This window comes from Dipodomys merriami, unplaced genomic scaffold, assembly GCF_024711535.1.
Source record: "Dipodomys merriami isolate MVZ:Mamm:240054 unplaced genomic scaffold, mDipMer1.0.p SCAF_55, whole genome shotgun sequence".
Taxonomy (NCBI): domain Eukaryota; kingdom Metazoa; phylum Chordata; class Mammalia; order Rodentia; family Heteromyidae; genus Dipodomys; species Dipodomys merriami.
The window spans coordinates 4,153,645-4,178,972 of NW_027206124.1; the positions used below are offsets into that span (position 1 = coordinate 4,153,645).

The window sequence follows — 25,328 nt, forward strand, 5'->3', positions numbered from 1 at the left end:
TTAAAGGCTGCTTTATATAGAGTATGTATTGCTAATAATTTATTTTATGTGCTACTCATTTTTTTCTTCAATTTGCCTTTGAAGCCTATTGTTTTATGGCTTTTATTTATTTCTGTTTTTTCTTACTTTCTTTTGACTTAGGTGCTAGTCCTATGGGAGTAAATGGAGGTGTAGGGGTTCAAACCCCAAATCTTCTTTCTGACTCCATGTTGCATTCAGCCATAAATTCTCAAAAGTAAGTTTTAATGTGATTTATGTCCTGAGCCACATTTCAGTTATGTAAGAATTTCTTTGTTTTAAAATGTCTTTTGTGAATGAAGAGAATCTGGATAGCATCCTTATATATATTTAGAATTATATCACTTATGTCTAGAGTCACTTGCACTTTTCCTAATAAAATAGGAAGTTGTATTTTATCTACATACTAATAAATTTTCTCTCTCCCACTGTTAAGAACCCTCTTACAAAGTGCTCTCTGAAAATTAAGATATGTCTAATCCACTTAACTTTCATAGCAGGACTTTAGTTTTTCATTCAGGAGACTACTCTTCCTCTGTATACACTTTTTTACACAGGTACAAACACAAAATCCAGTCAGTACCACACTCCCACACAGATCTATGGCAGTAATCAACTATTACTTCTAATTAGTGGATGTCTTCTTTATCGTATCCTTCTTCACTAAAACTTATCATAACTACTTTTTTAAAGCCCAATGATCAATGAAAATGCTAGTGTGACCTCCCTGGGTCCTATGCCAACAGCAGCTCAACCATCCAATACTGGAATTCGGAAACAGTGGCATGAAGATATTACTCAGGATCTTCGAAACCATCTGGTTCATAAACTGTAAGATTATGGGCTTTTCTCATAAGAGTTACTATATCTTTTTTTTTTAATTTTAATTTTTTGTGAACATACTGTACAGAGGGGTTACAATTACATGGGCAAGATAATGAGTACATTTCTTATCAAGCATTGCAGCCTCCTCCTTTGTTTACCCTTCACATCCCTTCCCAGCCTCCCCCTGCCCCCCCACCCAATCCCCCCAAGAGTTACTATATCTTTATGCTTCCAATCTGCCATGCATTTACTCAAAGGAATATTACTATTATACTGTTGATAGTAATGGTCTTGGTTATTTCTGTCAGTTGTAGGGCTTGAACTCAGGACCTGGGTGCTGTCCCTAAGCTCTCTTGCTCAAGGCTATAGTACTCTACCACTTTGAACCAGGTGTCCACTTCCTGCTTTTTTTCTTATTGCCCATTTTATCTTTCTCACATTTGTAGGAGTCCAGTTTTAATACTGAATTCTGATTAGTGTCAAAAATTAAATTTTTATGTCAATGACAGACATCATTTATATTTTTTAAGGAAAACTAAAGAACTATGCACCAGTGGCACATAATAACAGTTCTTAGCTACTTAGGAGGCTGAGACTTAGAGGACTGAGGTTTGAAACCAGCCTGGGTAGATAAGGCAAAAAAAAAAAATCTGAGATCAAAATCCTGGCTGGGAGTAACTCAAGTGAATGCCAGCCTAGCAAGTACAAATTCAACCTTAGTTCCAAAAGAAAATAAAAACTAGGGGGGCTGGGAAGGTTGCTCCGTGGTTTTGTGCTTGCCTTGCATGCATGAGGCCCTGGGTTCAATTCCTCAGCACCACATAAGCAAAAAGAAAAAAGCTGGAAGTGGCGCTGTGGCTCAAGTGGTAGAGCGTTCTCCTGAGCTGAAGAGCTGAGGGACAGTGCCAAGGCCACGACCAAAAAAAAAAGGATATTTAAAAAAAAAGAAGGAAGGAAGGAAGAACAAAGGAAGGACAGACGGAAGGAAGGAAAGAAAGAAAAACTAAGCCAGGCCCTGGTAGCTCACACCTATAATCCTAGCTACTTAGAATGCTGAGATCTGAGGATCGAGGATCAAAGCCAGCAGGAAAGTCCATGAGCCACAGTGCCACTTCCAGCCTTTTCTGCTTAAGTCGTGGTGAGGAATCAAACACAGTGCCTCATACATGCAAGGCAAGCACTCTACCACTGATCCACCTTCCCAGCTCCATCCAATAAATCACCAGAAAACAAAAAATGGCGCTGAGGCTCAACGGGTAGAGTGCTAGCCTTGAGCTGAAGAGCTAAGGGACAGTGCCCAGGATCCAGAGTGCAAGCCCCACTACCAAAAAAAACAACAACCAAAAACCTTAGCTTTAGTTCTTTCTTTCTTTCTTTCTTTTTTTTTTTTGGGGGGGGTCCGGTTGTGGGGCCTGAACTCTGGGCCTGGGCGCTGTCCCTCAGCTCTTCAGCTCAAGGCTAGCGCTCTACCACTTGAGCCACAGCGCCACTTCCGGCTTTTTTCTTTTTGCTTATGTGGTGCTGAGGAATCGAACCCAGGGCCTCAGGCATGCAAGGCAAGCGCTCTACCACTGAGCCACCTTCCCAGCCCTAGCTTTAGTTCTTTAACATGTGATAGCAGGAATATCTATTTTTTGTTTGTTTTTGTGGTAAAGCTGTTTTTTTTGGGGGGGGGGGTCCAGTCGTGGGGCCTGAACTCTGGGTCTGGATGCTGTCCCTCAGCTCTTCAGCTCAAGGATAGCGCTCTACCACTTGAGCCACAACACCACTTCTGGCTTTTTTCTTTTTGCTTACGTGGTGCTGAGGAATCGAACCCAGGGCCTCATGCATGCAAGGCAAGTGCTCTACCACTGAGCCACCGTCCCAGCCCCTGTAAAGCTTTTATATTGTATTGACAATCTGAATCTTGTTGGTAGATCTGTTCTTTGGTTAATGAAAATCTTCTATACTCTTGGTTGTGCAATTGATATATGGTAGTGCTCAAAAACTCGAATTTGAAAAAGTTCTTGCCTGTTCAGTGGCAGTCCAAGGGTAGATATGAACTGATAAAATATAATGTGCTGTAATATATAATGAATGCAGAGCCTAGACCATGATAAATAAGAGCAAATCCTACAAAGAACATGGAACATTCTTGGAGGAAGTACCTTTCCATTTCACCTACTATTCCTTAGTTCCATTTAGGTATTCTAAAATGGTAGCCCTATAAATGATCTTTGACAGGTAAAAGGTTCTTTTGTTTTGTTTTGCTTTACTTTGTTTTGTGGTTTTGGTATTGGAGATTGAATGTAGGCACTATACGTCTTTTTCTTTCTTTTTTTTCTTTTTTTTTTTTGTGTCTGGTCATGGGGCCCGAACTCTAGGCCTGGGCGCTGTCCCTCAGCTGTTCAGCTCAAGGCTAGAGCTCTACTACTTGAGCCACAGCTCCACTTCGGCTTTTTTCTTTTTGCTTATGTGGTGCTGAGGAATCGAACCCAGGGCCTCATGCATGCAAGGCAAGCGCTCTACCACTGAGCCAACTTCCCAGCTCGCACTATACCTCTTTAGTCATACTCCTATTCCTTTTTTTTTTTTTTTTTTCTTTGTCGGTTTTGGGGCTTGAACTCTGGGCCTGGACACTGTCGCTCAGCTCTTCAACTCAGAGTGCTCTACCACTTGAGCCACAATGCAACTTCCGTTTTTTTTCTGTTTATGTGGTGCTGAGGAATCCAACCCAGGGTCTCATGCATGTGAGGCAAGCACTCTACCACTGAGCCACCTTCCCTATTTACCTTTTCATTTTTTTAAAGCTCAACATATTCAGTATATTGAAATGGAAAAAAAACTAACTGGGAAAACACTTAAAATATTGTGCATTTCTATGAAATGAATGAAAATCCGACAAGTTACTACAGTAGTGGAATTTTCTATTCCTAGTGTTCAAGCCATATTTCCCACTCCGGATCCTGCTGCTTTAAAAGACAGACGAATGGAAAACCTGGTTGCATATGCTCGGAAAGTAGAAGGGGACATGTATGAATCTGCAAATAATAGAGTAAGCATGTGGCTTTTCTTTCTATTTATAAAACTGGGTTTTTCCTGGTTAGTTTATCCTCCATCTACATTATTGCATGCAACACTTAGAAGGACTCACTTATGCTGTTAGCTCAACTTTTACCAAGCCCCAAGCAAGATGAAGCAATTTTCTAAGTGAACATAACCAAGAATCATATTTGTCCTTTTAATATACTGCCTTGCACATGGCACGTTATCTTGATTATCCTTCCATCAGTTGAAAAGTGTCTGAGCTATTATTGCTCTGTGCTTTTTTTCTTGAGAATATGGTAAATCAGCTACTTGATGTTTTCATCTGAAGTTTCATTTATTTTTGTTGGTTGTGGGGCTTGAACTCCGGGCCTGGGTGCTGTCCCTCAGCTCTTCCATTCAAGTCTAGCCCTCTACCACTTGAGCGACAGCGCCACTTCTGGCTCTTTCTGCTTATGTAGTGCTGAGGAATCGAATCCAGGGCCTCATTGATGCTAGAAAAGCACTCTACCACTGAGCCACCTTTCCCAACCCTGAAGTTTTTTTTCAAAACAGCAATTGAACTTCCTTTTCTGTATTCATACTACTTCAAAATATAGGATACTGTAAATTACAAGTGTGTATTCTGCAAACATACTTGTAGAGGTTGTGCTTTATTGTATAAATTCTATGAGATTTGTGTCTCATACTACAAACAAGCTCATGTTTGAACTGTCACCAAAGGCTAAGTACATGGATACTTCTCCATTGTCTTTTAAATGAAGCTAATACTTGGTTTTGGTTCTTTATTATTATTATTATCCAATCATCTTTGTTTTTTAAAACATCTTTTACTTTAAAAATCCAAAAACAGGCAGAATATTACCACCTTCTAGCTGAGAAGATCTATAAAATCCAGAAAGAACTAGAAGAAAAACGAAGGACTAGACTACAGAAACAAAGTATGCTACCAAATGCAAGCATGGTACCAGTTTCCATGAATCCAGGCCCTAACATGGGGCAGCCACAACCAGGAATGACTTCCAGTAAGTGCCTTTCATCCTAGTAAAACGATAGTAGAAAAGTATATTAAAAGATTTCTGCATATGATATTTAGTGTGACTTTATAATCTGACATCTTTAGTGCCCACAATATCTGTCACAGTGATACCAGGAAATGACAGTTCATAACAGGCAGGCAATTCATGATTGTAGGCCATCTAGGTTTAGGGGTCCCTAAAAGATCTAATTTTATTTATTTATTTACTTTTTTGTCATTGAACTTGAACTGGGCATGGGCACTGTCCCTCAGTTCTTCATCTCCAGGCTGAAGCCTGGGCTGGCTTTGAACTGTGATACTAGCTTCCTGAGTAGCTAGGATTATAATCGTGAGCTAATTTTTTTATCATTTAATGTTTTGTATTTTAAGACAGGCCATTGTGATTTAGGTTCATCCTGCCTTTGTTTCTCAAGTGCTGAGATTATTATTATGACCCATTGTGCTTCATATTTTCAAAATCTAAATAGCCATATACCTGTTTGTGTCTGGGGATGGTGGGGGTTATGCTGGGTCTTGAATTCAGGGCCAGTGCTTTAGTCACACTCCTATTCCTTTTTTTGGTCAGTGTGGGGCTTTAACTCTGGGCCTAGGCACTATCCCCAAGCTCTTTAGCTCAAGCTTAAGCCACTTGAGCCACAGCACCACTTCCAATTTATTGGTGGTCAATTGGAGATAAGAGTCTCACAGACTTTCCTGCCCCTGCCAGCTGAGTCAGCTGAGTCAGCAGAGACACTACTTCCAGTGGGTTGTTAGTGGAATTAAAAAATATACCTTCCTTTCATGAGGTCCTAAAATACGGAATATTAGTTGTCCCTGATCTTCAGCAGCTTTAATGCCACCAGTGACATTGACTGGTTTCTAGTGCCAAGATGCAAGCAGAATTAGGAAGAGCAACATTTCTGGCCGAAACAGTTATACATGGAGGCTTTAAGGAGCAAGGGAAGATCCATATGCAAGGCTAGTTCACATCTATAATTCTGTTTAGAAGACTAAGAATGGGAAGCCAACCTGAGCAGAGAAATTTATTTGTTTTTGTTTTTGTTTTTTTTTTTTTGGGGGTCCGGTCGTGGGGCCTGAACTCTGGGCCTGGGTGCTGTCCCTCAGCTGTTCAGCTCAAGGCTAGCACTCTACCACTTGAGCCACAGTACCACTTCCGGCTTTTTTCTTTTTGCGTATGTGGTGCTGAGGAATCGAACCCAGGGCCTCAGGCATGCAAGGCAAGCGCTCTACCACTGAGCCACCTTCCCAGCCCTGAGCAGAGAAATTTATGAGAGCACTACTCAATGATAGATGGGTGTCCTTTCATATCAGCTATGCTAGTAAGTCTTAATAGGCAGATGTTAGTATCTGGGGCCCAACTGGGAGGCTCTAATCAACTAATCAACTAATAAGGGGGGAGGGCATGAGCTGAAGTAGTAGAACATCTCCCTAGTAAGTGTGAGATCACCAAGTTCCAACCACATACCCTTACAAGTAGTTAATGAAAATGTGTCTCTTTTCAGCTAGGTAGGAAACAGATTTTTAGAATTGGGAAAGGCAAGATTAGTGTTGGAGCTTGGTGCCAATAAGGTTGATCCTTATAGTCCTAGTTCCTCAAGAGCCTGATCTGAGGATTGTTGTTTAAGACCAGTCCCTATAGGAAAGTTTGTGAGACCAACAAAATACCACAGTGGAGATAGGGCTCTGTGGCTCAGATGTGTTAGAGTGCCAGTCTTGAGCACACAGGGCATGAATTCAAGCCCCAGTACTAGAAACAACAGAAAAAGCAAAAACATTAGTGTTAAAGAAATTATCTTAGTATATGATTAGTAACTCAGGACATAGAAGCAGAGGTCTTTACTTGAGCTACATGAGTTGGGTTGAAAATTTTATTTTATTTTTTGGTTTGTCATGGGGCTTGAACTCTGGGCCAGGGCACTGTCCCTCAGCTCTTCAGCTCAAGTTAAGAGCTCTACCACTTGAGCCACAGCACTACTTCTGGTTTTCTGGTGGTTTATTGGAGGTAAGAGTCTCATGGACTTTCTTGCCTAGGCTGGCTTTGAACTGTGATCTGAGCCTCCTGAGTAGCTACGATTATAAGCATGAGACACCAGCACTATAGACTAGACCAAAAACCATTTCTAGGAATAAGTTTGGTTTTTTTTGTTTTTGTTTCTTGTTTTTTTTTTTTTTTTGGTCTGGTCGTGGGGCCTGAACTCTGGGCCTGGACACAGTCCCTCAGCTCTTCAGCTCAAGGCTAGTGCTCTACCACTTGAGCCACAGCACCACTTCCGGCTTTTTTCTTTTTGCTTATATGGTGCTGAGGAATCAAACCCAGGGCCTCAGGCATGCAAGGCAAGCACTCTACCACTGAGCCACCTTCCCAGCCCATGGAACAAGTTTATATCTGCCAAAGTAGCTTACTTCCTTACTTTAATTTGCATGCAAAAATCATACAAAAAATATAAGGCAAACAGAATATTAGTGGAAATACTTTTAAAAGTTGGCATAAAGCTGGGCACCAGTGGCTCACGCTTATTGTCCTAGCTATTCAGGAGGCTGAGATCTGAGCATCACGGTTCAAACCCAGCCAGGGCAGAAGAGTCCTTGAGACTCGTATCTCCAATTAACCAGAGCCACCGGTCCATGGCTAGTAATGAGCATCTTTAATACTTACTTAAAAAATAAGTAAATAAACAGCAGGGTGCCAGTAGCTCCTGCCTGTATTCCTAGCTACTCAGGAGGCTGAGATCTGAGGATCACGGTTCAAACTTAGCCAGGGCAGGAAAGTCTTTGAGAGTCTTATCTCTGACTAATCACCAGAAAACCGGAAGTGGTACTGTTGCTCGAGTGGTAGAGTGCTAGCATTGAGCTGAAGAGCTAGGGGACAACGCCCAGGTCCAGAGTTCAGGCCCCACAACAACCCAAAAAACAGGCTGGGAAGGCCACTGGCTCAGTGGTAGAGCACTTGCCTTGCATGCCTGAGGCCCTGGGTTCGATTCCTCAGCACCACATAAGCAAAAAGAAAAAAAGCCAGAAGTGGCGCTGTAGCTCAAGTGGTAGAGCGCTAGCCTTGAGCTGAAGAGCTGAGGGACAGCGCCCAGGCCCAGAGTTCAGGCCCCATGACCGGACCAAAAAAACCCAAAAAAGAAAACAAAAAAAACCCAGTGGCTCTGTTGCTCAAGTGGTGGAGCACTAGCCTTGAGCAGCACAAAAAGAGGCTCAGGGACAGCAACTAGGAAGTGAGTTCAAGCCCCACAATAGGCTTTACAAAAAGGTGCTTTTTACCTTAGTAAAAGAATGAAAGATTAAATATGTGGAAAGTTATACACAGTGTGTATATTTTCTGTCTGAAAGATTGAAATCATGTTTGCTGAAGATGAGTGTTACCTGACATGGTGCTTATTTTCTCCTTAAAGCAGAGTATTTTACCAGTGAATGTGTCTGGAGCTTGAATATGTAGCATTTGTGAGGGAGGAGCTAGGTTACTACAGGAATCTTGTTCTATCTCTTCTCAGGATACTGTAAAAGTTGTTTCTTTTCTACACACCCTACCTTGTTGGAATGTCCTACAGGATGTGCAAATAATCCTTGGTTCTTTTCTTATCATGTAGAACTAAATTGATCTCAATTAGTCAAGCTCTCTGCTGGCTACACCCCATATCTCTTTTATATTGTTCAGTTAGGATCTTAAGTTTGTCTCCTCATCCAGTCTTAGATCACAGTCCTTCCTGTTCTTCTCATGTAGTTGGATGGCAGGCACATACCACCATTCTCTACCTAATTGGTCAAACTAGCCCTGAACTGTGGTCCTCCCTGTCTCTGTCTTTTGAGTATGTAGATTTGCAGGCATTTGTCCCTGTGACCAGTCACATAGCTACTAAGGAGACTTATCATCCGAGGATCACATTTCAAAGCCAACCTGGGCAAAAAAAGGCCAGACTCTTATCTCCAATTAACCACTAAGAGTTGGAAGTATAGCTGTGGCTAGAGTGGTAGAATGCCAACTTAAAGCAGAAAAGATAAGCACTAGCTTGAGGCCCTGAGTTCAACCCTGCTAAAAGCACTTTCCTTTTTTTTGGGGGGGGGGTCCAGTTGTGGGGCCTGAACTCTGGGCCTGGGCGCTGTCCCTTAGCTCTTCAGCTCAAGGCTAGCGCTCTACCACTTGAGCCACAGCACCACTTCCGGCTTTTTTCTCTTTGCTTATGTGGTGCTGAGGAATCGAACCCAGGGCCTCAGGCATGCAAGGCAAACACTCTACCACTGAGCCACCTTCCCAGCCCAGAAGCACTTTCCTCTACCTCAAAAAACATTATATTTGAACATAAGTATATTTATAGAACAGATTTTTTAAAACTATTTTTGTGTTTAAATATACTCAGTAATTCCTTATTAACCTTGACCCAGTTTTTGTCTTTTTCCAGGTTCAGGTATTGTTCAGAGCTTGTTTTTTGAGAATGTAACTCCTAAGTTACATATGATGCAGGCTTTTTATCCATACTTACTCAGCCTTTTTTTTTTTTTTTTTTTGGTCCGGTCGTGGGGCCTGAACTCTGGGCCTGGGCGCTGTCCCTCAGCTCTTCAGCTCAAGGCTAGCGCTCTACCACTTGAGCCACAGCGCCACTTCCAGCTTTTTTCTCTTTGCTTATGTGTTGCTGAGGAATCGAACCCAGGGCCTCAGGCATGCAAGGCAAGCGCTCTACCACTGAGCCACCTTCCCAGCCCCCATACTCAGCCTATTTTTAAGGAGCTACTTAATCAGGCAAATCATTTAAAGAGCTACTTAATCACACAGTGTGCCTTCTTCAGTTTGAAACCTTCAGCTAAATGCAAAGACTAGATTCTCCTCTCAGTTTTAAGGCAAATCGGGACAGTGGCTGGGCAGCTGTGCCCCAGCAGCACCAGTGGTTCAAGGAAGTCGCTAGCTTTAGTTTCTTAAATGGTTAAAGGTTGGTCCTTGGCTTTGGTACCAGCACTTATCATCCCTTGCTGGCTGAGTAGAGGTGCTGAAGAGGGCACACCAGAGCTCCTTTGCTAGTTGCAACCATGGGAGCATGCTCAGATCAAGAGGATTATGGCAACAAGATGCCTGATGGGGAAGCATTAGACATATCTGGCCAGGGGGCTGCTAGAAGGACCCAAACCAGATAGCCCTAGATGTACCACATCTTCCAATGCCAGTGTTTCGGTGCCATATACTTAGCCCTCATGGGTCCCTCATCTGGCCTCACCCCCAACTCTTTTATTTCCCTTGCTTATCCCCCGCCCCTGAGTATGGTGTTACCTCTGGTGCCACCTTTCCTCTAGGCCTATAGGCTCCCCTCTGTTTTTAGGGGAGTTACGTAGAACTAGAGTTTGCTTCTATTAAGGTAGTAAAGTACCATCATTCAGGATGATGCAACTAGTGTTGCTCAAGTAGTCCTCTGGTAGGGGTATGGAGCCACCACAATGTCCTACCTATAACTGACTATCCTTTTCCTATCCGTGAAACACATATGGCAGCAGATAATGATACTTGCTCATCCTCAAATACAGTAGGTGTCCCTATCGCTGAGGCCAGTTCTCTGAACTTACCATAGCAACAAGGCCAAGATGGGTCCACAGGATGAGAAAGTGGTATCTTTGTTAGATTGGCTCCTATCTTAGCAGTGGGAAAGCTCTGGGTTACGCTGAATTCTTTTTTTTTTTTTGGGTCCAGTTGTGGGGCCTGAACTCTGGGCCTGGGCGCTGTCCCTCAGCTCTTCAGCTCAAGGCTAGCACTCTACCACTTGAGCCACAGCGCCACTTCCGGCTTTTTTCTTTTTGCTTATGTGGTGCTGAGGAATTGAACCCAGGGCCTCAGGCATGCAAGGCAGGTTACGCTGAATTCTTGAAACTGTTAATATTAATGATCTGTGGCTTTTTGTTGTATTGGTAATGGGCCACTGATGAAAGATCTTTGTTGAACCCTTTCTTTCCTCCAGATGGTCCTCTACCTGACCCAAATATGATCCGTGGTAGTGTGCCAAATCAGATGATGCCTCGGATAACGCCACAACCTGGTAAGTGGTGAAAGAGATTCATTGGCAACTTGAAGAATCCCTAGTATATTTCAGGACTATACTTTCCTCTCCATATTCTGCTTTAGGCTAACAGCAGATATTGTCTCCTTTGGAAATTAGAACCTCTTTGAATTGAAACTCACTGAGAAATGGAGGATGGATTAAAAAGCATATTGACTGGTGAAAAGGGACTAGCTGACAATAGATAAAGATCAGGCATACCGTTTAAACACTTAGTCAGGATGTAGAATTTAGTTCAGAAGCTTTGTATTGTGGTTCTCCAGTTCTATGGATATGTGCAGATGCAACATTTTATATGTGTTCACAGGTTTGAATCAGTTCAGCCAGATGAATATTCCCCAGCCTCCTATTGGACCCCGACAAACTTCTCCCCTTCAGCACCATGGACAGATGGCTCAGCCTGGTGCTCTTAGTGCGGTTAGTTTGGCTCATTTGGGTATTGTGTTTTCACTTTACACGATAGTTATAAATATTTCTCTCTGTCTCTCTCTCTCTCTGTCTCTCTCTCTCTTTTGTTGGTCATGGGGCTTGAACTCTGGGCCCTGAGCTCTTCATCTCAAGGATAGCACTTGACCACTTGAGTCACAGCACCACTTCCAGTTTTCAGGTGGTTAATTGGAGATGAGAGTCTCATGGACTTTCCTTCGTCGGGCTGGCTTTGAACTGTGATCCTCAGATCTCAGCCTCCTGAATAATTAGGATTATAGGCCTGAGCCATCAGTGCCTGGCTATTTCTACTTTTTATAAATAAGTTTGTTTAAGCCATGGCACCTTGGTGTGTGTTTTATGAGGGCAGGGTTGTACTGGGGCCTGTACTTAGGGCCTGGGCCTTGTCCTTGAGATGTTTGTCTCAATGTTAGACCTCTGCCACTTGAGTAATAGCTCCATTTCTGGCTTTTTTTTGTAGTTGAGTGGAATTAACTGCTTTAAACTAATCCTCTGATCTGAGCTTCTGCAATAGATAGGATTACAGGGTGATCCATCTTTGCCCAGGGAAACCTTGTTCTTGTATTGCACTTACATTGTATTTGTCCCTTAATATACAGTGAAATAGTATAAAGTTTCAGAGATGGGAAGAGATACAGTATTTAAAGAAGTGGACTACCAAACTCTAAATTACCAGATATGTACAAGTGACCCATCTCTGTAATCCTGGCTACTTGGGAAACAGATTAGGAGATGTTGTGGCAGGAAGTGTAAAATGGGAAGATGCTGAACAAATGCATATCTAGACAAAAACTTAAGACCCTATCTCAATATAAACAGTACAAACAAAAGATATGTGACTCACTAGTACAGTCTGGCAAGCATGTTCCCCAATTCAGTCCTCAGTACTGTCTCCAAATGAGAATGACATAACATAAATAGGAAACAGATACTAAAATTAATTGTGTTGATCTCTTACCTAGTAATAGATTTTTAGAAATTTTTCTAACAGGGGTGGTAAGGTGGTTTAGCAGTAGAGCGCTTGCCTTCCATGCCTGAGGCCCTGGGTTTGATTCCTCAGCACCACATAAGCAAAAAGAAAAAAGCCGGAAGTAGCACTGTGGCTCAAGTGGTAGAGCGCTAGCCTTGAGCTGAAGAGCTGAGGGACAGTGCCCAGACCCAGAGTTCAGGCCCCACGACCGGACCCCCCCCCACTCCCCCCCAAAAAAAAATAAAAGAAAGAAAGAAAAGAAAATTTTCTAACAGTCTAGGTTCAGTGGATGAGGTCTGTAACCCTAGCCACTCAAGAGGCAGAGATTGCCAGGGGCCAGTGGCTCAAGCCTGTAATCCTAGCTACTCAGGAAGCTGAGATATGAGGAGTGCTGTTCAAAGCCAGCCCAGGTAGGAAAGTCCATGAAACTCTTATCTAGAAAAACAGAAGTGGAACTGTGGCTCAAGCGGTAGAGTGCTCGCCTTGAGCAGAGGAACCCAGGGACAGTGCCCAAGCCCAGAGTTCAAGCCCCATGTCTGACCCAAAAAAAAAAAAAAAGAGAGACAGAGATTTAAGAGTATCACAGAGATTTAAGAGTATCACAGTTCAAAGGCCAGTTTGACAACAATTTTGCAAGACCCTATCTCAACCACTAATTTCAAAAAATAAGCTGAGTCATTGGCCTGGTTATTTAGAAGGCTTAGATCTGAGGATTGTAGTTTGAAGCCTGCTGAGGTAGGAAAATTTTTTATTCTTATTGCCAGTTTATCAACAAAAGGCACAAGTGGAGCTGTGGCTCAAGTGGCCTTATGCAAAAAACTTGGACAGAACTGGTGCCTGAGTCAAGTCACATAATGGAACTGAAAATGAAAAAAGTATGATACCATTATAAATGCAACAACATTTGCAGATTCTGAATTCTGTGATTCTCAGCCACAACTTATCGAATTTGACTTTTTTAACCACTAAGGATTCTTAGAATTGTGTTCATAGCACCAACAAGAGCAAAGAGCTGATGTCTTCGCATTGCTTTTTCTTACCTATTCCAGTAGCTTCATGTAACAAGGACTTGTTCATTTGTACATTCTTGTTTTGTTGTTTTGTTTTTTGTTTTTGTTTTGCCAGTCTTGGGGCTTTAACTCAGGGCCTGGGCACTGTCCCTGAATCCAAGGCTAGCACTCTACCACTTGAGCCACAGTGCCACTTCCGGCATTTTATTTGTATGTGGTACTGAGGAATCCAACCCAGGGCTTCATGCATGCTAGACATACATTCTACCACCAAGCCACATTCCCAGCCTCATTTGTACATTCTTGAAAGAAGACTAGTCTCTGTTACCTTGGCATAAAAGTAATTCTAGCCAGGCGTCAGTGGTTCACGCCTGTAATCCTAGCTACTCAGGAGATGAGATGTGAGGATAGTGGTTCAAAGCCAGCCTGGGCAGGGAATTCTGTGAGATTCTTGTCTCTAATAAACCATTCAGAAAACCAGAAGTGGTGGCACTGTGGCTTAAGTGGTAGAGTACTCGCCTTGAGCTGAAGAGCTGAGGGATAGTGCCCAAGCCCAGAGTTCAAGCCCCACGACCAATCCCCCCCCACAAAAAAAGAAAAAAGATAAATAATTCTACTATGTTCTTTCTCTTCCTATTCTTGCTCTCCTTTGCCTATTGACTTGTCTCCCTCTCTGTTCCAAAAACCCTACAGGAGAGCCAGAGCAGTTGACGATTCCACTTGTAGTAGAATAACTAATGAAACAGTTTCATGCTCTATTTCTTTTACAGCCTATGGGCTATGGGCCTCGAATGCAGCAGCCTTCCAGCCAGAGCCAATTCCTCTCCCAGACTCAGTTCCCACCACAGGGCATGAATGTAACAAATATGCCTTTGGCTCCTTCCAACGGTCAAGCACCAGTTTCTCAAGTATGTCTCATAAATGTACTTTTTACTTATTTTTTATTCTTGAAATCTTCCCTAAGTTTACAGGGAAGGGTGGCAACCAATAGTGTGTGAAAACATGGGATTTTTTTTGTTGTTGTTCATTTTATTTTTATCTTTTGTCTTGAGAACCTCCCTATCCGAGGCTGGCCACAAACTTGGAAATAAAATGGGGGGGAGGGCGGCGTGTGTGTGTGTGTGTGTGTGTGTGTGTGTGTGAAATAACAATCTTAGAATATAATGTTCTGAAAATAAAGTGGTTATTCTGTTACATAGAAGTAGTAGTGTGACAAACTAGGAATTAATTTAAATTGGTGGTTTCCACTGTTTTTTTTTAGGAGTGAACACTTTAGAAAAATAAAATCTTAGTGAGAACTGCAATGTAGGAGGAGGAACTCTGGCTGAAGAGGGCATAGGAGGGTCCCAGGGCACTTTGTGCACTGTCTCCCATATCCCTACAATGCTGAGGCCATTCTGCTGAATATTTTGCAATCTCTTAGTTAAGTACAGTTATCAGTTGTATTGTTTAAAAATAAGCACTTATCCCTCTCCCAGTAATAGCATTTGGGGGTGCTAACTTTGTTTCTTTAAATGCTTACAACCTGCCTCTGGAAATAACTTTTACTTTTCATCTTAACAGGCACAAATGTCCAGTTCTTCCTGCCCAGTGAATTCTCCTATAATGCCTCCAGGGTCTCAAGGGAACCACATTCACTGTCCCCCTCTCCCTCAACAAGCTCTGCATCAGAATTCACCCTCTCCTGTACCTAGTCGTACCCCTACTCCTCATCACACTCCTCCAAGCATAGGGGCTCAGCAGCCTCCAGCAACAGCAATTCCAGCACCTGTTCCTACACCTCCTACTTTGCCACCTGGGCCTCAGTCCCAAGCTCTCCATCCCCCGTCCAGGCAGACACCTACACCACCAACACAGCTTCCTCCTCAAGTACAGCCTTCGCTTCCTGCTGCTCCTTCAGCTGACCAACCCCAGCAGCAGCCTCGGTCACAGCAGAGTATAGCAGCCTCTGTTCCTACCCCAACTGCACCCCTGCTGCCTCCTCAGCCTGCAACTCCGGTGAGCAGATATTGGGGAGAGACTGAGCTTTATGAAGAACGACTTCACGCTACTAGACCTTTGTTTTTTCTAAACCATTTCTTTTTTAAATCTTTGGTTCTTGTTTGGTAAATAGAATGAATCTTAGTTATTTTCCTGATTTTTCCAATGATTTTGTTTGGCCTTTTGAGGTTTCATGTTGAATTCTGAGGCCTGAAGGCAATAAGGGTCCATTAGGGAAAAAGGTGGGTATCAGTGCTAGGGCTTGAATCTGTGCCTAGGCACTGCCTAGGCTCTGTCTTCTTCCACTTGAGCCACAGCTCTACTTCTGGTTTTTTCAGTATTTAGAGATAATCTCATGGCTTTTCTTGCCAGGTTTGGCTTTTAAATTTTCTCTGTGGCCAGGGGCGGGTGGCTCACGCCTGTAATCCTAGCTACTCAGGAGGCTGAGATCTGAGGATCTGGGTTCAAAGCCGCACGGGCAAGAAAGTCTGAAACTCTTATCTCCAATAAACTACTAGGAAACCGGAAGTGGCGCTGTGGCTCAAGTGGTAGAGTGCTCGCCTTGAGCTGAAGAGCGCGGGACAGTGCCCAGGCCCAGAGTTTAAGCCCCACAACTGACTAAAAAAAATTTTTTTCTCTGTGGTGGAGGCATGCCCCAAGGAGTTAGAAAGACCCTCAGTTCAATCAATCCCTAGTACCATCCCCATAAAAATAAAAATCATCGGAAACTTCTTTAATGAGAAGTGTAAACCAAATGATAATAGTTTCCTTTGTCCTCTTCATAATTGCTCTCCTGAAGCAGTCCTCTTTGGAACTTATCTCCACTCACATGCTTGCCAGAGAATGGATGCTTATCAGAGAGATACTTGCTGGCTTTTTTTTTTTTTTTTTTTTTAGTTGGTCATGGGGCTCAGCTCTTCAGCTCAAGGCAAGTGCTCTACCACTTGAGCTACAGCACCACTTCCAGTTTTCTAGTGCTCTACCACTTGAGCCACAGCACCACTTCCAGTTTTCTAGTGGTTTATTGGAGATAAGGGTCTCACGGACTTTCCTGCCCTGGATGCCTTTGAACTGTGATCCTCAGATCTCAGCCTCCTGAGTAGCTAGGATTACAGGCATGAGCCACTGGCACCTGGCTTTGCTGGCTGTTTTGCTTTGCTGGCTATTTCATATATCACCTGCCAACCAGAATAGTCAAATCTTACTCTCAATGTTCTCAAAACAAGCAGTATAAGAGTAAGCACCATAGGATTATCTAAAAAGGAGTGTTTGATCCTGAGTAGTTTAAAGTCTGGTTGTAGAATTTGACAAGCTTTTCTTGTGCTTTGCCCTTTTTCTGCCCAGCTTTCCCAGCCTGCTGTAAGCATTGAAGGACAGGTTTCAAACCCTCCATCGACTAGTAGCACTGAAGTGAATTCTCAGAATATTCCTGAGAAGCAGTCTTCACAGGAAGTAAAAACAGAGGTTAAAATGGAAGTAGATCAACCACAATCAGCAGATGCTCCTCCTGAAGATATCCCAGAGGTGAGAAAAAGGAGTTAATTGCTATGGTTTTGTTTTGGTGCTCAATATAAGGTATGTCTGTAGTAAATAAAATGAAGGTGTCTTATAATACTGAAAATTCATTATGTTTTAGGCCAAACCAGAAGACTGTAAAGTGGAACCTTCAGAACCAGAAGAGAGAGGTACCGAGTTGAAAAGTGAAATAAAAGAGGAGGAAGATCAGCCAAATACGTCAGCTACTCAGTCCTCTCCAGCTCCAGGACAGTCAAAGAAAAAGAGTAAGTCTTTTTGGTTTTCTGTTCTCAGGGTTATGGAATAGGGTAACAGCCCCTTGGGCCTCAGAAATGGGCATTAATGATGTCATTATGCTTGGTGCCTTAGGACTTGTCTCTTTATATATATTATTGCTGGAAAAGAGCAACCACTGGTTATCATGTGCCACCCCTACCCCCCAACACCTTTTTTTTTTTTTTTTTTTTTTTTGCAGTTTGGTAGTTAACTCCTGTAAAAACTTACCTTGTTTAAACTGGGTGCCAAAAGTTCAAGCATAGGCTGGGAAGGTGGCTCAGTGGTAGAGTGCTTGCCTTGTACGCATGAGGGCCTGGGTTCGATTCCTTAGCACCACATAAGCAGAAAAAGCCCGAAGTGGCACTGTGGCTCAAGTGGTAGAGTGCTAGCCTTGAGCTGAAGAGCTGAGGGACTGCACCCAGGATCAGAGTTCAGGCCCCACAACCGACAAAAAAAAAAAGTTCAAGAATGCCTATAATCTTAGCCCATGAGACTAATTAATCTCCTATTGACTACCTAAGAGAAACCAGAAGTCAAGCTGTATCTACTAAAGTAGTTTAGTGTTAGCCTTGAACGCAGAAGATCAGGGACAGCAAAGAAGGCCTGAGTTCAAGCAAGGCTGGGGGTGGGGATGAGGGTGGGGGCAATACCAGTGGCTCATGCCAGTAATCCTAGCTACTCAGGAGGCTGAGGTCTGAGGATCACGGTTCAAAGCCAGCTCAAACAGGAAAGTCCTTGAGACTCTTATCTTCAATTAATCAACAGAAAACCAGAAGTGGTGCTGTGGCTCAAGTGACAGAGTGCTCACCTTGAGCTGATGAACTCCGGGATAGCTCACAGAGTTCAACCCCCATGGCCAACCCCCCCCCCCCAAAAAAAAAATCTTAACTCATCCTGTTTAGAAGAAATTATTAAGGATTTTTTTTGTGTGTGGGGGAGCTAGAACTCAGGACCTAGACAGTGTCCCTGAATTCTCTTGCTTAGGGCTCGCACTTTAACATTTTGAACCACAGCTTTACTTCAGGTTTTTGACTGGTTAATTGGAGATAAAAGTCTCATGGGATTTCCTGCAGAAGTTGGCTTTGAACCATAATTCTTAGTTCCAGTAGCTAGGATTACAAACTTGAAGCCACCAGTACCTGGCATGACCTAATATTTTGATGCTCCTGTTTTAGCTTCCTGACCAACAGGATTATAGCCATGGGCAGTCATTTGCCACCAAACATAACTAGTTATTTTCAGCCAGGCTCCAGTGGCATACACTTATAATTCTGTATGTCATATATGATCCAGACTCAGCAATGGGGAGGACTCAAGTTGGAGGCTTCTTGTTCACCCAATATCTAGGCATAGTGATACATGCTTGTCATCCTACCTGTGTGGCAAACTGATAAAAGGAGGCTCAAGTTCCAGTTATAAAGTTTGAAAGCTTCCAGCCGGGCGCTGGTGGCTCACGCCTGTAATCCTAGCTACTCAGGAGGCTGAGATCTGAGGATCGCGTTTCATAGCCAGCCCGGGCAGGAGAAACCGTGAGACTCCTATCTCCAATAAACCACCAGAAAACCGGAAGTGGCGCTGTAGCTCAAGTGGTAGAGCGCTCGCCTTGAGCTTGAAGAGCTGAGGGACAGCGCCCAGGCCCAGAGTTCAAGCCCCACGACCGACCAAAAAAAAAAAAAAAAAAAAAGTTTGAAAGCTTCCATCACAGAAGAAAAAATTTGTCAAGGAGCCAGGCAGCAGTGACTCATGCCTATAATCCTAGCTACTCTGGAAGCTGAGATCTAAGGAATGTGGTTCGAGGTCAACTCCAGGCAGAAAAGTCCTTAAGACTAGTATCTCCCAATTATTAGCAAAAAAAATCCAGGGGCTGGGAAGGTGGCTCAGTGGTAGAGTGCTTGCCTTGCATGCATGAGGCCCTGGGTTCGATTCCTCAGCACCACATAAGCAAAAAGAAAAAAAGCCAGAAGTGGCACTGTGGCTCAAGCGGTAGAGTGCTAGCCTTGAGCTGAAGAGCTGAGGGACAGCGCCCAGGCCCAGAGTTCAGGCCCCACGACTGGACCCAAAAAAAAAAAAAAAAAAAATCCAGAAGTGGATCCATGGTTCAAGACTAGTGCTGTATCTTGAGTTTTTATGTCAGCCTGAGCTACACAGGGAAAAACTGTATCAAAAACAATCTGAATGAATTAAACATCTAATCTTACTAGTTTAAATTTTGGGGGGATAATAGGATGTGGCTTAATCATGGAATGCTTGCCTAGTATGCATAAAGCTCTGGGTTGGATTTCTCAATACCACATAAACAGAAAAGCACGGAAGTGGAGGCGTGGTCCAGACTGAGTTCAAGCCCCATGATTGACCCAAAAAAAATTAAACCTCTAATTCTATAGTTTTTCTTTTTCCTTCAGTGCTGGGATTTGAACTCTGAACATTGTATTTATGAAACTGGTGTTCTTACATTAGAACTATGCCTCCTGCTGTGTTTTTATTGATTACTTTTAAGGTCCAGTCACTCTTCCTGCTGCCCCGGCATATATGCCTAGCCACAGTCTGCTTATGTTAGGCATCCCAGATTAGTGAGCCACCACTTACCACCAGGCCCTGCACTTGGTTTAAAAGTAGTTGCAGGGGCTGGGAAGGTGGCTCAGTGGTAGAGCACATGCCTTGCATGCCAGAGCCCTGGGTTCGATTCCTCAGCACCACATAAGCAAAAAGAAAAAAGCCAGAAGTGGCGCTGTGGCTGAAGTGGTAGAGCACTGTCCTTGAGCTGAAGAGCTGAGGGACAGCGCCCAGGCCGAGGTCAGGCCCCATGACTGGACCCAAAAAAACAAACAAAAAATAAAAGTAGTCACATAAACTTTTCTTGGGCTGGTCTTGAACCATTATGCTGGTCTTGAACCATTATCATCAATTTAATTCTCCAAATAGCTGGAATAGTTACAGACAGCAGCTACCATAACCCTGCTGTTTGGGATTCTTTTTGCTAGGAAGCAAACCAACCTACCTACCTACCTACCTACCTACCTACCCACCTACCCACCCACCCACCCACCCACCCCCACGTCATAACTTTTCCCATTCTAAAACATCATCCCTGTAATACTAGCTAGTCAAGAGGCTGAGATCCAAGGATTGAAGTTTAAAGCCATCCCAGTCAGGAAAGTCCAGGAAGACTCTTAACCTCCAATTAACAACCATTAAATCAGAAGTGGTGCTTTGGTTCAAAAGTGATAACCAGCCTTGAGCAAAAGAACTCAGAGACAGTGACCATGCTCTGACTTTAAGCCCCATGATCACACCACCACTACCACCACCACCAACAACAAAAAAAGCATTTTAATGAGGAACTATAATGCTTTAGTTCTTTTAGGGATAAGAGAGTACCATATCTCATTTTTTTACCTGCTAAACATTGGTATCATGAAGGAGGAAGTTTTCTGTTGTGCTTCACAGCATCCTCTCTTACCACTGCTATCTTTGGATTTACTTTTTGGGAAGTCACTTCATGTGTGCATGTGTGCATGTATGGTGTGTATGTGCATGTACATACATATACTATTACTAGGGCTTGAGCTTAGAGGTGAGTACTATCCCTTTTTCACTGAAAGTTGGCTCTCTGAGCTACAACTCCTTTTTGGGGTTTTGTTGGTTAAATCTCACTGACTTTACTAGCCTTCTGACTTTGAACCACAGCCCTTAGATCTCAGATCTGAGTAATGACAGATATAGGCATGATCCCCTAGCATCTAGCCTGAAGTATGTCTTTTCTTTTTTCCCCGAAGTATGTCTTAATTGAAGTTGTGACCTGAAAATTAATGGTATCAGTAAGGGTCTTGACATGTATGTAGTTTTGGAGCCACTCTAGGATAGAATGTGAGATTGAGTCTACGGTCACTTATGGTTTTCAAATTTTACATGGATTGTTTAATATGAATTTAGCGCTTTACCATAACATTTTAAATGTCTTCTTACTTTTGAAAACTGACTTCAAATGTATTTTTCTTAAAAGTATTCAAACCAGAGGAACTACGACAGGCTCTAATGCCAACATTAGAGGCACTTTACCGTCAGGACCCAGAATCTCTTCCCTTTCGTCAGCCTGTGGATCCTCAGCTTCTAGGAATTCCTGTAAGTACTTGCTGGTTTCTTTCTTTTTGCTATAATTCTTTATTCAGCTTTATTTATTTGAGCTGTAATTTATTTGAGCTATAATTGACATATTATACAAGTTTTACCTAAGTATTCCCTGGGTTTTTGTATAGTCACACAGTTGTAGAATCATCACCACAGTTCACTGTTTTATAAGCCTCCAGAAGAAACACCATATCTATTAAAACTTCTGCCTAAGCCGAGCGCTGGTGGCTCACGCCTGTAATCCTAGCTACTCAGGAGGCTGAGATCTGAGGATCTCGGTTCAAAGCCAGCCAGGGCAGGAGAGACTGTGAGACTCCTATCTCCAATAAACCACCAGAAAACTGGAAGTAGCGCTGTAGCTCAAGTGGTAGAGCGCTCGCCTTGAGCTAAAGAGCTGAGGGACAGCGCCCAGGCCCAGAGTTCAAGCCCCACGACCGACAAAAAAAAAAAAAAAACTTCTGCCTATTCCTTCCAAAGCATTCTACTCGTACTACTCTTCTTCCAACCATATGCATTCACTAGTCTTCTTTTGGATTCATGTGTTCTCTAGGCATATGAAATATGTTAGCATAAGGTTTTGTTTATTTCCAGCATGAGGGATCTCACCTACGTCCTCATGAATTCTAAGGCTCTAGCAGTAGGATTAATTTTTTTTTTTGTTCAGTTCATCCATATTTTGTCCTCTTCACTCTGTGACATCCTGCTTCAGCTTTTCTAGTAGTAGGATTAGAAGTACACTGCTACCCCTAACTAGTGTCTAGTATAGTACTCCACTCCTTTTTTTGGTCTAATAATACTTCTTTTGGTGGATATGTCACATTTTCTTTATCCATTAATTAGTTGCTTTGTAGTTGGGTTGCGTCCACATTTTGGCTACGGAGGGTAACATATGTTAGTGTTTCAACAATAGCTTACTCACCTTGGCTTGTTCAGCTGGCTGACTGCCTTTTGAGTCACACCTCTATACCTGCTCCATGTTGGCGGTTATTTTGGATATTGAGTCCCACATTCTTCTGCCTAGTCTGGCTATGAAGCTTAGTCCTTCAGATGTCAACTTCCTGAATAGATAGGATTACAAACTTAGGTCCAATTTTTTGTGTGGATATAGATTATTTCTCTTTGCAGTGTGCTCAGTGGTAGAAGAGTATTGTGTGGCTTAATTTTTTTGTGTGTCTGTTGTGGGGCCTGGGCACTGTCCCTGAGTTCTTTTGCCCAAGGCTAGTGCTCTACCATTTTGAGACACAGTGCCACTTCCAGTTGTCAGGTGGGTAATTGGAGTTAAGAGTCTCATGGAGGGCTGGGAAGTGGTAGAGCACTTGCCTTGCATGCATGAGGCCCTGGGTTCGATTCCTCAGCACCACATAAGCAAAAAGAAAAAAGCAAAAGTGGCGCTGTGGCTCAAGTGGTAGAGCACTAGCCTTGAGCTGAAGAGCTTAGGGACAGCATCCAGGCCCAGAGTTCAGGCCCCACGACCGGACCCCCAAAAAAAAGTCTCATGGACCTTCCTTCCTAGCCTGACTTTAAACAGTCATCCTCAGATCACTGTGGTGAGCCACCAGAACTTTACTCATATGGCCTCACTTCTTTTTTTGGTCTGTTGCGGGGCTTGAACTCTGGGCCTGGGCGCTGTCCCTCAGCTCTTCATCTCAAGGCGAGCACTCTACCACTTGAACCACAGCGTCACTTCCGGTTTTCTTTTTTTTTTTTTTTTTTTTTTTTTTTTTTTTTTTGGGGGTCCGGTCATGGGGCCTGAACTCTGGGCTTGGGCACTGTCCCTCAGCTCTTCAGCTCAAAGCTAGTGCTCTACCACTTGAGCCACAGCGCCACTTCCGGCTTTTTTCTTTTTGCTTATGTGGTGCTGAGGAATCGAACCCAGGGCCTCAGGCATGCAAGGCAAGTGCTTTAACCACTGAGCCACCTTCCCAGCCCTCACTTCCGGTTTTCTAGTGGTTTATTGGAGATAGGAGTCTCACAGTCTTTCCTGCCCAGGCTGGCTTTGAACTGCAATCCTCATATCTCAGCCTCCTGAGTAGTTAGGATTACAGGCGTGAGCCAACAGCGCCTGGCTATGGCCTCACTTTTTTATACCATTTTATTTTAATAACATCATGACAGAAGTATAGAGCCAACATGAAGGCCTCTCGCTGTGCCTTAAATTGATCTCATGTGAACTTTGGCACACAGCATCAGGGTTGATTCAGTGATTTGTTGACCTATTGTTCAGAGTTTATAGCAGCTTTATTCTTTGCTAACTGAGCCACTTTGTATATTTGTAGTCTAATGTAGAGCAGTCATGGAGACCTGGAGGATCATGGTTGGAAGCCTGGCCTCAATTGTTAGAATTAGATGAGCCCTACAATTAAAAACTACAGTGTTCCATCTAAAGTCAGAGAAAAGTACAGTGCAAAAGTCTCAAGAAGACTCCATCTCTGGTAGTTAACCAGCAAAATGATTTGGTGGAGATATGGCTCAAGTGGTAGACTACCAACTGAGGAAAAAAGCATGAGGCCAGTTTCAAGCCCAGGTACTAGTAACAGTACCCAGACCCTCAGTCCCAATTTAAAAAAACAAAAATGTTGGGGCTGGGAAGCTGGCTCAGTGGTAGAGTGCTTGCCTCACATGCATGAGGTCCTGGGTTCAATTCCTCAGCACCACATAAGCAGAAAAAAGCCAGAAGTGGCGCTGTGGCTCAAGTGGTAGAGTGCTAGCCTTGAGCTAAAGAGCATCCAGATCCAGAGTTCAGGCCCCACAACCAACAACAACAAAAGATGTTATATTAAGTATATTTGGTGGTAAAATAAAGATACTGCCTGTGCCCTAAGTATAGTATAAGAATGAGTAATATTGTTTGGTGTTACTTACCCTTCTAGGATTACTTTGATATTGTGAAGAGCCCCATGGATCTTTCTACTATCAAGAGGAAGTTAGATACTGGCCAGTACCAAGAGCCCTGGCAATATGTGGATGACATTTGGCTCATGTTCAACAATGCATGGTTATATAACCGGAAGACTTCCAGAGTATACAAATATTGCTCCAAGCTATCTGAGGTCTTTGATCAAGAAATTGACCCTGTCATGCAAAGCCTTGGATATTGTTGTGGCAAAAAGGTAAAAAGGCTTTCAGGTCTTGGTTAACTTCTACGATGTCTAGAATTTAGTGATGATTGTTCTGCTTCTGGATTTGACAGAATTTTTCCCTCCTTTTCCCACACCCCGTCTTCCCCACCTCTCACCCTTACCCTTTTTTTCCCTGTTGTATTAAAGTGCTAGGGATCAAACTGAGGGTCTCAGATGCACAATTTATTCTTATACCACAGTAGAATACTCTTTTTTTGGGGGGGGGTCATTTATGGGGCTTGGGGCTTAAATTGAGCTGTCCCTGAGCTCTTTTGCTCAAGACTAGCGCTATACCACTTGGAGCCAGTGCACCACTTCCAGTTTTCTAGTGGTTATAGTGAATAATCGGAAATAATCAAGTCTCAACAGATTTTCCTGCCCTAGCTGGCTTCTAACTGCAGTCCGCAAATCTCAGACTCCTGAGTAACTAGGCAAGAGCCACTGGCACCCAACTCTTTCTTAAATTTCTTTCTTTGTGCTGGTACTGGGGCATGAACTGAAGTTGTCAAGCCCACACATTTTTCATTCAGTGCTGGTACTTTACCATTTGAGCCATACCTCCACTCTTTTGTTTTTGTTTTTTGTTTTTTTGGGTCCGGTTGTGGGCCTGAAGGGGCCTGGGCACTGTCCCTCAGCTCTTCAGCTCAAGGCTAGCGCTCTACTTGAGCCACAGCGCCACCTCCGGCTTTTTTCTTTTTGCTTATGTGGTGCTGAGGAATCAAACCCAGGGCCTCAGGCATGCAAGGCAAGCGCTCTACCACTGAGCCACCTTCCCACAGCCCCACTCTTTTGTTTTTTTAAGGTAAAACCATACAGTCCTGTAAATCAAACCATAGCTTAGTTATTTAAGCAAAATAATGATCTTAATCTCTCATTAATTTGGATTTAGCTCTCATTTGTTTTTGTAAATTGTCAGGTAGAGAAACAGTTTAAGAT

At 43.2% G+C, this 25,328-nt stretch overlaps 1 protein-coding gene and 1 long non-coding RNA gene across 3 annotated transcripts in view; one reads left to right on the forward strand and one right to left on the reverse strand.

The window, feature by feature from the left end:
* Ep300 (E1A binding protein p300) overlaps positions 1–25,328 on the forward strand; it is a 79,571-nt gene that overhangs the window by 29,360 nt on the left and 24,883 nt on the right. The window contains exons 7-18 of the mRNA XM_069999620.1: positions 142–235; positions 712–849; positions 3,760–3,877; positions 4,721–4,892; positions 10,849–10,926; positions 11,255–11,364; positions 14,145–14,282; positions 14,938–15,372; positions 16,699–16,878; positions 16,991–17,135; positions 21,149–21,267; positions 24,144–24,383. Coding sequence (XP_069855721.1) covers positions 142–235; positions 712–849; positions 3,760–3,877; positions 4,721–4,892; positions 10,849–10,926; positions 11,255–11,364; positions 14,145–14,282; positions 14,938–15,372; positions 16,699–16,878; positions 16,991–17,135; positions 21,149–21,267; positions 24,144–24,383 — 1,967 coding nt within the window. The remainder of the gene's footprint in view (positions 1–141; positions 236–711; positions 850–3,759; positions 3,878–4,720; positions 4,893–10,848; positions 10,927–11,254; positions 11,365–14,144; positions 14,283–14,937; positions 15,373–16,698; positions 16,879–16,990; positions 17,136–21,148; positions 21,268–24,143; positions 24,384–25,328) is intronic.
* The window catches only part of LOC138811786 (uncharacterized), a 61,253-nt gene that overhangs the window by 2,728 nt on the left and 33,197 nt on the right, over positions 1–25,328 (reverse strand). The window contains exons 4-5 of one of the 2 annotated variants that reach the window (XR_011367499.1): positions 22,193–22,331; positions 10,526–10,923 (exon numbers count right to left, since the gene is read on the reverse strand). This is a non-coding gene — a long non-coding RNA (uncharacterized lncRNA). Of the gene's footprint in view, positions 1–10,525; positions 10,924–22,192; positions 22,332–25,328 lie in introns of those variants that run through there. The other variant, XR_011367498.1, reaches the window with a different exon arrangement.